General features: G+C 44.9%; 1 protein-coding gene across 5 annotated transcripts in view; it reads left to right on the forward strand.

Moving 5' to 3' along the window:
- The window catches only part of nbeal1 (neurobeachin-like 1), a 355,441-nt gene that overhangs the window by 297,879 nt on the left and 44,994 nt on the right, over positions 1-12,568 (forward strand). For all 5 annotated transcript variants that reach the window (XM_038787846.1, XM_038787851.1, XM_038787847.1 and 2 more), the window contains 7 exons: positions 602-751; positions 2,147-2,304; positions 5,141-5,265; positions 5,652-5,772; positions 7,013-7,161; positions 9,847-9,980; positions 11,993-12,094. In XM_038787846.1, the coding sequence (XP_038643774.1) occupies positions 602-751; positions 2,147-2,304; positions 5,141-5,265; positions 5,652-5,772; positions 7,013-7,161; positions 9,847-9,980; positions 11,993-12,094 (939 nt within the window). The remainder of the gene's footprint in view (positions 1-601; positions 752-2,146; positions 2,305-5,140; positions 5,266-5,651; positions 5,773-7,012; positions 7,162-9,846; positions 9,981-11,992; positions 12,095-12,568) is intronic.

A 12,568-nucleotide genomic window follows, 5' to 3' on the forward strand; every position in this document is an offset into this window, starting at 1 on the left:
CACGGCTGCCATCGTTCACCTGTAGTGGAGGGAGTGAATGTTTTTGGAAGGGGTAGGAATCAGGGGGCTGCTTTGTCCTGGATGGTGTTGAGCTTCTCGAGTATTGCCTGAGCTGCACTCATCCATTACACTCCTGACTTCTGCACTGCAGATTGTGGACAGGCTTTGGGAGGGTCAGAAGGTGAGTTACCCTTATTGAAACATCATATTCTGAGGAGACTGGATAGGATTGATGATGAGTGGGTGTTTTCCCCATGTGGAGGGATGTAGAACTCGGAGATACAGTTTCAAGAACATTGGGTCTTCCATTTAAGATGGAGATGAGGGGGAATTTCTTCTCTCTGAGGGTTGGGAGTCTGAATTTTCTTCCCTGAGAGCAGTGGAGGTTGGGTCATTGAATATATTCAAGGCTGAGTGGTATTTTTGATTAACAAGGGAGTCTAGGGTTATAGGGAGTGAACAGGAAAGTGGGGTTAAGGCCACAGTCAGATCAGCCACAATCTTATCAAATGACGGAGCAGGTGTGTCGAATGGCCTACTCCTGCTTCTATTTCTTGTGTGTGTCTTTGTGAACCATTGTGACTGTTATCCTGGTTTTCAGATCATCCCGTCGATGAAGCAATATGAAGTGGAAACATTCAGCAAAGGCCACGAGCGCATGGCAATCTTCTGGAAGGAATGCTATGAAACTATGATGGTGAATTTGCACAAGAGAGATCGGGAGAAAGGAGAAAGCAAGCTCAAGTTCCAGGTGAGTGGGTGGAATCTGCAACCGCCGATTAACAAAAGAGATCTTTTCTCATTTTGTCTTTTTTTTCACCTGCTTCTTCCGTCCTTGAAAGGAAAAAAGGGAAAATCTGGAACCTCTCAATCCTGGTCAGCCACCTCTTTGAAACATAATGCAACTGTTTTATTGGAGAGGATTTGTAACCCTGCATTCACAGAGCAGTGTAAGAGGTACCCAGTTCATCCTCCCGAACCAAAGGATAATGAAATATGCCAGACTATAGTTCACAAATCTTAGCTCCCTGCTGCCCCCACCAACTAAAAACTCTTGATTAATGCTTATTCATCCATATTGGCTCAATCCTGCAACACATTGAATTTAAAGTTCTCAGTCTTGCATTTGAATCCCTCCCCTCATGGCCTTTACACTGCTGTTCTCTGTGACTTCTTCTCTGAAAACTCTGTATTCCTCCAAATGTGGCATCTTGTGCATCACCAATTTCCTCTGTTTTACCATTAGTGGCCGTGCCTTCAGTAGCCCAGGCCTATGCCCTGAATTCTACTCTGAAACATCCCCACCTTCCTTTAAGACACTGATGGGAACTGTCCAATACCAATTTGTTTGATAATGATTCCATAAGGGACATTTTATTGCCTTAAGGATGGCAAATAAATTCACAGTGTTGTTGTACGGGTTTGGAAACTTGGGCATTGGTGAGTTATTCCGAATTCCAGAAGTGAATGGCTGTGCCAGCCCAACGGTCCATTGAGCCACTGTCTGTCAGTGTCCATGCTCTCAACACACCAGAACTTTAAATTTCTTTGGATGGCAGTGGGTTTGGTAATCGGAGGGAGCTGATTTGAAGATACTTTGCAAAGGAATCAACAGGGGAGGATATGAGAATTTTTCTCTGCAAGCAGGGAGTTGATCAGATATGCAATCTGCCTTGAAATGGTAGTGGTCTTGGAATCAAAAGAATTTGGATTTGTACTGAAAAAGAAGCAACATACAAGAAAAGAGCGAGGCAGAGTAATTGGAGAGCTGTTTGACAGAGCTAACTCAGGCACAATGGGCTTAATAGCCTCCTCATTCCCAGTGCCGTATGATTCATAATGTGGTAACTGAGATGCCCAAATATTTGCCCTAAAAATTGTGCACCTAAATACAAAAACATACATCAAGAATTCGGTGACATTGGAATTAGTAATGACAAAATACATGTGGATGAAGATGGCCATTTGCTCAGACATCCGAAAGAACCTTCAATTCAACGTCTGTCCCCAATCGCAGTATCAAGTTGAATGGTTCTGGTGTTTTTCCTCCACTCTCTATGACTTACCCCACCTGTTAATCATTATTTGGTGAAAGACTTTCAATGTTTTAATTACTCTTTTTCTTTTTGATTTGTCTCGGTGCCAGGAGTATTTTGTTGAACCATTCACCCGCAAAGCCAGACAAGAGAACCTGCGTTATAACAGCATGTTGAAACAACTCAACAGCCAGTACACAGCGACGCTGAGGCAGTGGAAGGCAGCCCAGCACTATTTAACCTGTGAGCGAGGACCATGGGCTGATAAGTACGTGGCTTGCAAAAATCTCTGTGAGATGTCATAGTCCTGTGCTGTGAACTCGATATCCCATCAGAATTTCACGGGTGGATGTGTGGCTTTAGATTGACATTCTTTGCTTTATTTGTTTCTGGGATATGAGTAACACAGCCACATACACACTGATTTCCCCACCCCTCATTGCCCTGAATTGGCTGGCTTTTCTGGCACACTGCAGAGAACATCAATTCATGTGGGCTGAAATTATGCCTAAACCAATCTAGGAGTAGTAATTTCCTTTACTGGTAAACCAGCTTGGAGTTTAACTGCCAGCTATTCATTTTTTGTGTCAGGTGCTAGCCTCTCTCATTTAATTAGACAATTAAAGTTATTTGCTTTGTTCCACGTGAAGCCAAATGATGTTAAGTACGCACCGATTGGAAACATGACACTGTAATGTTCTCTGTTGGGTCTATCAGGATGCTCAGAGAATGTAGTGTTAACAAGAAACATCAAGCTGAGTTATTGAACAAAACTAATTTATTTTACACTACTAAATTAAAGATTTGAACCAGTCAATAAGGAATAAGTTATTAAGTAAAACAGTACAAAATCTCTGACAACAGAACTCTTATGTTATACACCTGGGGCTGGATTCTCCGTTTTGGAGACTAAGTCCCCACGCAGGCATGAAAACAGTGGTCTTTTACGCCAGGAAAACTAGCGCAAAACAGCCATTGATTCCCCGTTTTGCTGGGGGCTAGCAGGGAGGCAGCATAGAGCCCGCAGCTCCAGCTGCCGATACGGCCTTGAGCATTTACGGTTCCGTGCCCGCAAATGGGCACGGCAATGGCCGTGCCGTGCTTCGTGGTGGACTCAGCCCACGGGCCCGGAGTGCAAAAGTAGTGCCCGCCCCACCCCCCGCTTGAGCCGCTCGTTCGCCCCAGACCACACGCCCACAGTGCCCCCAGCCCCAAATGAAGCCCCCTGCCCCGAATGAAGCCCCCCCCCTGCCGCGGATCGTTCGTTCCCCGACTGCGGCAGCGCCGGACTGAGCCTGCAGCCGCCACGCAAGGTTCCTGAACACTGTGAGCACATGCAACCCACGCCGTCGGGAACTCAGTTGGTTGAGGGTGGAGCATCACAGTGCGGGCCTCGGGCAATGGCCTGAGGCCGCGGATACTTGGAGCAGTACGCCACTTTTCAGCGGGCGGAGAATATGAAAACTGGCGCCGATCCCGATATTGGTCATCAAAACGGAATCTCCGCCCCATCGCCAAAAACTATTTCGGCAGCAGGGAGCAGTGAATCCAGCCCCCCATTTCTCTCATGCTTTACAAGCTTCTCCCAGAATCCCATGAAAAATCAAATGATATTTATATCACAGCTCCTTATCTCCTCTGGTGGTGAGAAGTATTATTAGCTTATTGTTAACCCTTGTATTCCTTACAATACACATATTGTTGCAAACCCCATTTGTTTATGCAATGCCAAATGTTGCTGGCGCACACTTAACTCTGCCAGGCACCAAGGCGCTCGCTGTGGCTGAGTATGTAATAATCTCTGTGGTAGCATTCACAACCCTTGAGTCGAGTCCCACTCCAACAATTTGATCTTGTAATTCAGGCTGACACTGAGGGGGTGCTGCCGTGTCTGAAGTCCAATCTGCAGTGTCAAACAGAAGTAAAAGATCTCCATGGCACTACTCGAACAAGAGCAAGGGAATTCTTCCTGCTATACTGGACAATATTTACCCCTCGGCCAATTGCCAAAAACAGATTATTTGGTTGTTATCTCATTTTTGTTTGAGGGAGCTTGCTGTATGTAAATTGGCTGCCACATGTCCTACATTACGGCAATGTTGACAATTCAGGACAGTACTTCATTGGCTGTAAAGAGTTTGGGGGATATGCTGAGGTTGTGAAAGGCATTATGTAAATGCAAGTGTTCATTTTTAAGAAACTTTACTTCAGCTTCCTTGACTCCTATTCCTATTAAATTGCTAAATAACCACCAATCCTTCCTGGCCTCATGATAGCTGCCAACGTCCACCGTGACCTCAACGCATCAATTTTTGAAATCCTCATCTCATCGCCTAAAGGTCTGGTTTCTGCTCTACCCTTCTGTCTGGTTTCCAGTCCTTCATCCTGTGTACATTTCAGCCCAACGAAAACTTTTTTTTTCCTATCTCATGCCAAGTCCAATTCGCTTATCACCCAAGTCCTTTCTGGAGTTTCATTTAATGTCCTCAACCCAACATTTTGCATTCAAAATTCTCATCCTCATATTGAAATCCCATCATGGCCTCTCCCCTCCCTATCTCCCTCCAGGGCTACAAACACACCCCCCCCCCCCCCCCCCCGCAAATAGCCATTCCATTCTCTTAAGCAGTCCTCTCTTGCCCGTGCCCCAATATAAGCAGTTGCACTTTTGCTGCCCAAGCTCTGTAATTCACTTCATTAACTCCTCTCCATCCCTCCACCTCAGGGTGGCGCAGTGGTTAGCACTGCTCCTTCATGGCACCAAGGACCTGGGTTTGACCCTGGTCCCTGGTCACAGTCCGTGTGGAGATTTCACATTCTCTCAGTGTCTGCATGGATCTCAACCCTACAACCCAAATATGAGGTGGATTGGCCACGCTAAATTGCCCCTTAATTGGAAAAGAAATGTATTGAGTACTTTAAATTTATTTTAAAAATTAAAATTTAAAAAACAGCATTTTGACCATGCTTTGATCATTTCTTTTATTTTGTCAATTTCTCTGTGACAGACTTTGGGGCGTTTTCTATTGTTAAGACACTATATAAATGCACATTGTTGTCAGCTTCTGATTTAATGGATCATTTACTCCTATTTATTGTGCTAGAAAACCGGATTTTATGCATTGGAAGTTGTCCAGTGTGGAAAACTATTCCCGCATGAGGCTTAAGCTGATCCAGGACTACAGCTTTGACCCCCATACTGATGCAAGTGCACTACGTGATAACCTTGGTGAGTGCCTGAGCCATTTGGGGCTCAGTTTAATTTCAATGTCTGTAACGTGAACCAATGGCAGTAAAGCAGTTGCTGTCTCTTTGGAAAGTTTCTCGCGTACAGGTTCGGGTTCAGAATAAGATGGTATCCTGCTAAAGGATCACATCTCCAGCTGCCCCTGCCATCTCTTTGCATTTTAAAAAAATATATGTTCTCTGTATCGGATTAGATCGGGTGCATTTTGTCTGTCCCTTAACACTCAAAATATTAGGAATAAACTTGGCTTGAAATTAAAATGGCCACATGCAAAATTGCCTATTGTCAGCTCCTTCAGGGAAGCCAAAGTCTTTGTGGCCTTTTGTGACTATTTTAGACTGAACTCAGACTATTCTCCATCTGTATAGGGGTCCAGCAGACCGCACCATCAAATGATTCTTTGCTGCTGGAAGCAGTGAAACAGGCCAAGGTCAGTGACCTGGAGGATGATCGCCTGGCTGATGAAGATCTGAGCGTGCTCAGTAACATGTAAGTGCTGTCTTGTCAGAATGTCAGTCTAGAAAGCTCTCAAATGCGGCCCCCTGCTCCACCATCGCAAAAAAGTGTTGTGATTATGATGTGTTTGAAATAGTAAATGCCTGAGGGTCGTGATATAGTGGGGATGAAACAGAAACATTTGAGGCGTTGAAAGCAGGTTATGCACTAGTTATCGAATATTTGAAAAAAATAACTAAAATATTGTTTTATTCCCCCTTTCGCAAATAATTCTACAGTTGAAAATCTCACCGGTTTTCAATGACTCTTCTTTCTCCTCTGTTGTGAAGCCATTTAAAATGAAAAAAGTTAAATGTAATATATACCACACTTGATGCCATGGTTGATATATGCATGTTTCCCAGTCATCTATTATGAATGATTTCTTACTTAAACTTGCAACACGTTAACTTACAGTATAACAGTGACTTGTCAATTGATTGAAGACTGTTGAATTTAATATAAATTGCATTTTTTAATTGTTCTCAAGAATTTATTAGAACTACCACTTTCCCTTCAAGCTTCACAAATGCCTGTGCAAAGGTTTTGTACTTTATAGAATTGTACAATATCACTGTATAAAGTGAAACATTGCCACCTGCTGACAGCATAGATCTATGCTGTTTCTCAACACTGCCATCATTAGGGTGCTGCAAATATGGCGAGTCAAAAGCAATTTCCACGTTATTGTTGTATTTCATCCTTCCATGCTGGCAGGAGTGGGCCATTTAGCCCCTTGAGCCTGGGCTAAATTACAGATTTTGCTTCTACCCTCGGGAATGGTTTTCTTCCTATATGGCTCATCAGCTGCACCGGATGTGAACTGTAGACTTATTTCTCTGTGGCTGTCGGTGTCATCTTATAGCTCAACTGACAGTGAATTGAAGAAGGTGATTGTTGTTCTGTTTGAACAGCCTGACTGGAATAATCTCAGATCCATGCAATGCAGTAGGAGGCCATTTGGCTCATTGCGTCTGTGCTGACTCTGATTACTCTCACTTCTCTGCTCTGCCCCATTGCCCCACATATACTGCCTTTTCCATTATTTATCCAATTCCTTTTGAAAGTGACAGTGGATTATGCTTCCAGGCAGTGAATCCAAGACCAATTTAACTAGTGAGGACACCAATTTAGTTAGTGTGAATGGCTTTAAATCCACAGTCCAATTGATTTAATCCATGCAAGTGGGATCTACCCTACAGTCCATCTCAATCCTGCCTCTTGCTGTTTTTAGCAACGAGAAGGAGGAGCAGAATCAGAAAGAAAAGCTGGTGATATCCGAGGACTGTGACCTGATCACCATCATGGACGTCGTGTCAGGGCGCCTGGAGGTCACCACCCAGCACATCAACTTTTTTGATGGGAGCGTGGACAAGGAGGAAGGTAAGAGATGGTCCACACACTCCGAACTAGAAAATCTCCCACTTTACAAGAACCTCTTATTAAACCGTGCAACCTTTTTTATTCACCTCAGGCTGTAAATACATGTGAGGAAAATTGATTTATTTTTGAATGATTGAGTAAAGGCTGCTTTGCCTTCAGTTGGGGGATTGTATTGATCCATCCTAAATAACAGTCAGTTCTCTTTAAGTCTTGGTATGTTGAGAATCATATAACACAGAGAGTGTTCAGCCTGTGCCAGCCCTTTGAAAGTGCGTTCCAGTTAGTCCACTTTCCTGCTATTTCCCCACAGCTCTGTAAATTTTTGTCCTTTTCAGAATAGGTAGATGCTTGATGACCAGCGCAGACACTGGACCAATGGGCCTCTTTTTGTGCTGTAAAATTCCGTAACTCTATTTCACCCATTCCCTCTTGAAAGTTACTGTAGAATCTGCCTCCACCACCATTTCAGATCATAACATCTCTCTGCGTAGAAGGAAAACAACCTCCTGATCTCCCTTCTGGGTCTTTTGCCAATTACCTCAGATTTGTCTCCCCTGTTTACCCTAGCGATTGTGGTTAATCCATATTTTCCCTATCAAATTCCTTCTTCACTTGAAACAACTCTTTTAAAAGTCGCCGTAGCCTCCTTCAACCACTTGTTTTGCGACATGCCCCTCGGAGAATTCGCCGTTTTTCACGGCCTGCCGTTCCCGACCTGTTCACGCCGGCGGCAACCACACCTGGTCACTGTCGGCGTGAACAGCGCGCGAAAGGTGAGTTTGGGGCCTGTGGGGGGCGGAGAGGGGATTGATCACCACGGCCATGCTCGGGAGGGGACTCGCCCGCGATTGGTGCCCACCGATCGTCGGGCCGGCGTCTCCAAGAGACGCACTCTTTCCCCTCCGCCGCCCCGCAAGATCAAGCCGCCACGTCTTGCGGGGCAGCGGAGGGGAAGATGGCAACCGCACATGCGCGGGTTGGAGCCGGCCAACCTGCGCATGCGCGGCTGACGTCATTAGGCTCCGCCGGCCGTGTCATTCTCGGTGCGCCGCCTTGACGCCAGCGTCAAGGCCCGGCAGCCAAGTTTGACGAAACGCAGCTCCTAGCCCCCTGGGGGGTGGGGAGAATAGGGGGCGAGGAGCGGCCTCCGACGCCGTCGTGAAACACGGCGGTGTCGGCCGTTGCGGAGAATTCCGCCCGGGGTTTCCAACTGAGCTGGAAACATTGCAAGAAATCAGCAAAACAAATGGTTTGTTCTAAAGCTCTTGTGAGTGGAAAGGTAAAAGATGTTTACTAATTGCCCGAATTATCCTAGGGGGAACAGTGCATGGCTGCACAATGGTTAGACACAGGCTGGCAGTCAGATGGGTTGGTTGTAAGACTGTCAAACAAAAGCAAAATTTAGAAAGAATTGCTTAGAGGAAGTGTGCTATGAAAAGCAGATTGGGACACGTTGAGGAGCTGAAACATGCTTCAGAGCAAAGCCAGAAATTCACCGCTAATCTCTGCCATAAGTAAGCTCGGAGAAAGATCATAGGGGCATTAAAAACTTTTGGTTATATACGCCATTCAATAAATAAGTTATAGAACAAATACAGTACAAGACAGTCCAGTTCCCATCTTCATAAAAGTCAAAAATAGTATGTACATAGGGCAGCGCGGTGGCCTAGTGGTTAGCACAACCGCCTCACGGCGCTGAGGTCCCAGGTTCGATCCCGGCTCTGGGTCACTGTCCGTGCGGAGTTGGCACATTCTCCCCGTGTCTGCGTGGGTTTCGCCCCCACAACCCAAAAATGTGCAGAGTAGGTGGATTGGCCACGCTAAATTGTCCCTTAATTAGAAAAAATAATTGGGTAATCTAAATTTATAAAAAAAAATAGTATGTACATTATTGAGACTTTGAGGAACTCAACCTGGCACGATCTCTCACTGCACTGGGGAGTTCTGACGAGTGGAGTTCCCCACTGTACAAAACGGGGCTATGTGCAGCCTCGGCCGCACGTTGCCCATTCAGGCCCCTTATACAACGCGAGTTGCATTGAATAGCTGTGTGTTTCTCGGCACTGCGAGCGCTGGAAAACACGCATCTAAACACGTTCAGTACGGGACTTTGTTCCCTTTTGGGACATCTTGGTTGTCATGTGCAAAATGCTTGACAAATTCTTTAGATTTGCTTTCACTGAGCACTGACCTTTGTTCTCCCAGTAACCCATTCTGCTATCTTAACTTTATGTCACTACTAGCACCTCCTCTCCTGCCATTAACAGTTCCTCTGTCTCCTGACCTACGCATCCTTGTTGCAATCTCTCTCATCTCCCACCAACCACTGACCTTCTACTCTGCTTCATTTGCTCCAGCCCCTCTCGTCAACAGTATCAAAATCATCACATTTCTCCCTCTCTTTCACTCTGAAGAAGAGTCATACGGACTCAAAACATTAAGTCTTTTCCTCTCTCTACAGATGCTGCCTGACCTGCTGCGTTGTTCCAGCATTTTCTGTTTGATTTCCAGCATCTGCAGTATTTTGCTTTTATGATTAGCAAATTACATGTGCCCTCCTTGAGTATTGCATTTTGTTAATACAAATAAAAACTTTTGGGGGATGTGTGACCTCACATTGTTTCTGCACCTCTCTTTTATTTAAGGGCATAAATTGAAAATATGTATGGTTTTTTTGCACTGCAGGGGTAGGGCATGATTTTAAGTGGCCCCTCTCTCAGCTGCGTGAGATCCACCTGCGCCGTTACAATTTGAGACGCTCGGCGTTGGAGATCTTTCTGATCGACCAAACTAACTACTTCCTCAACTTCAAAAAAGAGGTGAGACCAAAATGAATCCTCAGAATAATGGTGCTCATTGCTTCAGGCATGTGGAAATTCTGTCCCAAAAAACAGCAAAATATGCCTGAGCATCCCTTCGCTCCCATCACTCTTGTCTGAGGTGATGGTTTACTTCATATCTTCTTTTTCTACTAATGAGACCCATTTGCTTCCCACATCTCCATGGAACTGGAATAGGAACAGGAGGAGGTAATTTAACCCCTTGAGCCTGTCCCACCATTCAGTGTGATTATGGCTAATTTGCGACCTAACTCCATATACCCACATTTGACTCGTATCCCTTATTACTGTTGGTCAACAAAAATCTAGTTATGCCTCTTCGTCCCGGACTCTCCAACCAGCAGAAACAGTTTTGTTCTATCTTCCCTATCGGTTCCCCATAATAGTTTGAAATTTTGATCAAACTATTTGTTAAGCTTCTAAATTACAGGAAAGAGAACCCCAGTTTATGCAAGCTCTCCTTGTAAAGGTATCATTAATGTAACCCTAAAGTGCATTCGTTCCGAGGCCAATATATCCTTCGTACCGTATGATGCTCAAAACTGCTCAAAGTAACTCCCAAGTGTGGCCAAACTAGAGCTTTATATAGCTGAAACATGACTTCTACCCCTTTGTATTGTCCTCCTATTGCCAGCTGCCTATTATCCTTCTCAATTATTTTCTATAACTGTTCATGATATTGTAAAGATATGTGTACCAAGGCTACCAGTCTCTTTGGATCCCCACTTTTCTAGCGTTTCATCAGTTAGAATCATTTTAAGGTCCAAAGTGGATGATCTCATGTTTGCGTACATTGAAATCCATTTGCCTACATTTTGCCCACTTAACATTATAATAGATTACGCTTCCATTTATGCCGACTATCTTGATATATAAGCAATATATGGCTTATGATCCCATCAGCTAAGTTGTTAATAGCTAATAGTTAATAGTGAATAGTTGAAGCCCCAACATAGTTCCTTGAGAGATACCACTAGTCATATTCACCTGTTATCATTACTCTCTGTCTCCTTCCACTCACCTAATTTACTAACCAGATTCATAATTTGGCTTCAGTACCTTGGACTGCAACTATAGTTAATGGTCTATTCTGAGGATCTTCATCGGATGCCTTCTGGAAGGCCATATAAATAACATCCATAGGCATTTCCCTGTCCATTAATCCTGTCATCTCTACAAAAAATTCAGTCAGAATTGACAGGGATGACTAACCCCTTGCAAACACAAGCTGGCTCTTTCTCTGATCAGCTAAAACTTTTGAGATGTTTGTCATAATATGCACTCATGTATATAATGAGATGCAGACAGGCAGTGATTGACACATAGGATGACCAATGAACACACAACACAGAACAACCAATCACCAGACAGGACACCACCACTATAAAGCCCACAGGGCATTGAGACTCCCGCTCTTTTCGGGACCCAGACACTGAGACAGTCAGAGTGCACAAGTCAGTGGACGTTATTGCCATGTGGTAGCTGGTAGGTCTAGTCGAGCCAGTAAGAGGTCGTCAGTAGGATTAGTAGAGTGTCAACCCACAGCTGAACATGTACAGCAGTTCATAGTTTAAATAAAACCGTGTTGGATCATCTCCAGTGTTAGACATTTGTTTCGAGCTTCCCTGCATCCAGTTGCAGTCAACGTAAACTAACCCGCCTAACACATCAATGTTCACTTATCTTATCACAAATTTTTGGTTAATTGTCACGACTACTAAGAAACTATTAGGGGAGTGACAGGAATCCTCAATGTAACGTGTCGTCATCTGCAGGGAAACTGAATAAGAGAGGGCACATTTTTCTGAAACTGAGAAATAACTGCTGTGCAAGTCCAAGTCAAAAGGTGGAATGGTTGCATTGCTTTCCTCCACCAGTCCCACTTAGAGCATTGTTCAGACATAATTGAGATCAGGGATATATTTGTGTTCACTGCTGTCCTTTGTCACTCTTGCCAAACGATCTGTTCTTTACATCCACCTCCATTTCAGGTGAGGAACAAAGTCTACAGCCGTATATTGTCCCTGCGACCGCCCAACCTCTATGGCACACGATCACCCCAGGAGCTGCTGAAGGCTTCAGGACTTACACAGGTATTGTTATCAGAAGGGTTAAACACCAACCAGAAATTTCCTTCAGCAGTGGCAATGTTGTCACAACATGAGCCGCAATACTATTAAGGCTCAGAGTTCCCACTTTGCAACAGGAGGCTGCAAAATAGGAAAAGGTGATGTGTGCAGATTCATCCCCAAATAATGAATTGACAACAAATATATGACATTGGGTGGGATTTTCCAGCCTTTCCCACCAGCGAGATCTTCTGGTCGGTCCTGCTGAAGGTGGCCCCCACCCCCTTCCCGGTGACAGGTTGGGCAAGCCGTGCAAAACGCGTGGACGTTGGCAGGACCGGAAGATTTAGTGGCGAGCCGCCTCCACCGCTGGAAAACATGCCATACGGGGAGCCAGAAGACAATAGCAGTGAATTATGACGCTACAAACCAGGGCAGCTGGCAGAGGTAGGATGGGAACAGGAGGAGGCCATTCAGCCCTTCTAGCTTGTTCCTCCA

The sequence above is a fragment of the Scyliorhinus canicula genome, chromosome 2 (genome assembly GCF_902713615.1).
Source record: "Scyliorhinus canicula chromosome 2, sScyCan1.1, whole genome shotgun sequence".
Taxonomy (NCBI): domain Eukaryota; kingdom Metazoa; phylum Chordata; class Chondrichthyes; order Carcharhiniformes; family Scyliorhinidae; genus Scyliorhinus; species Scyliorhinus canicula.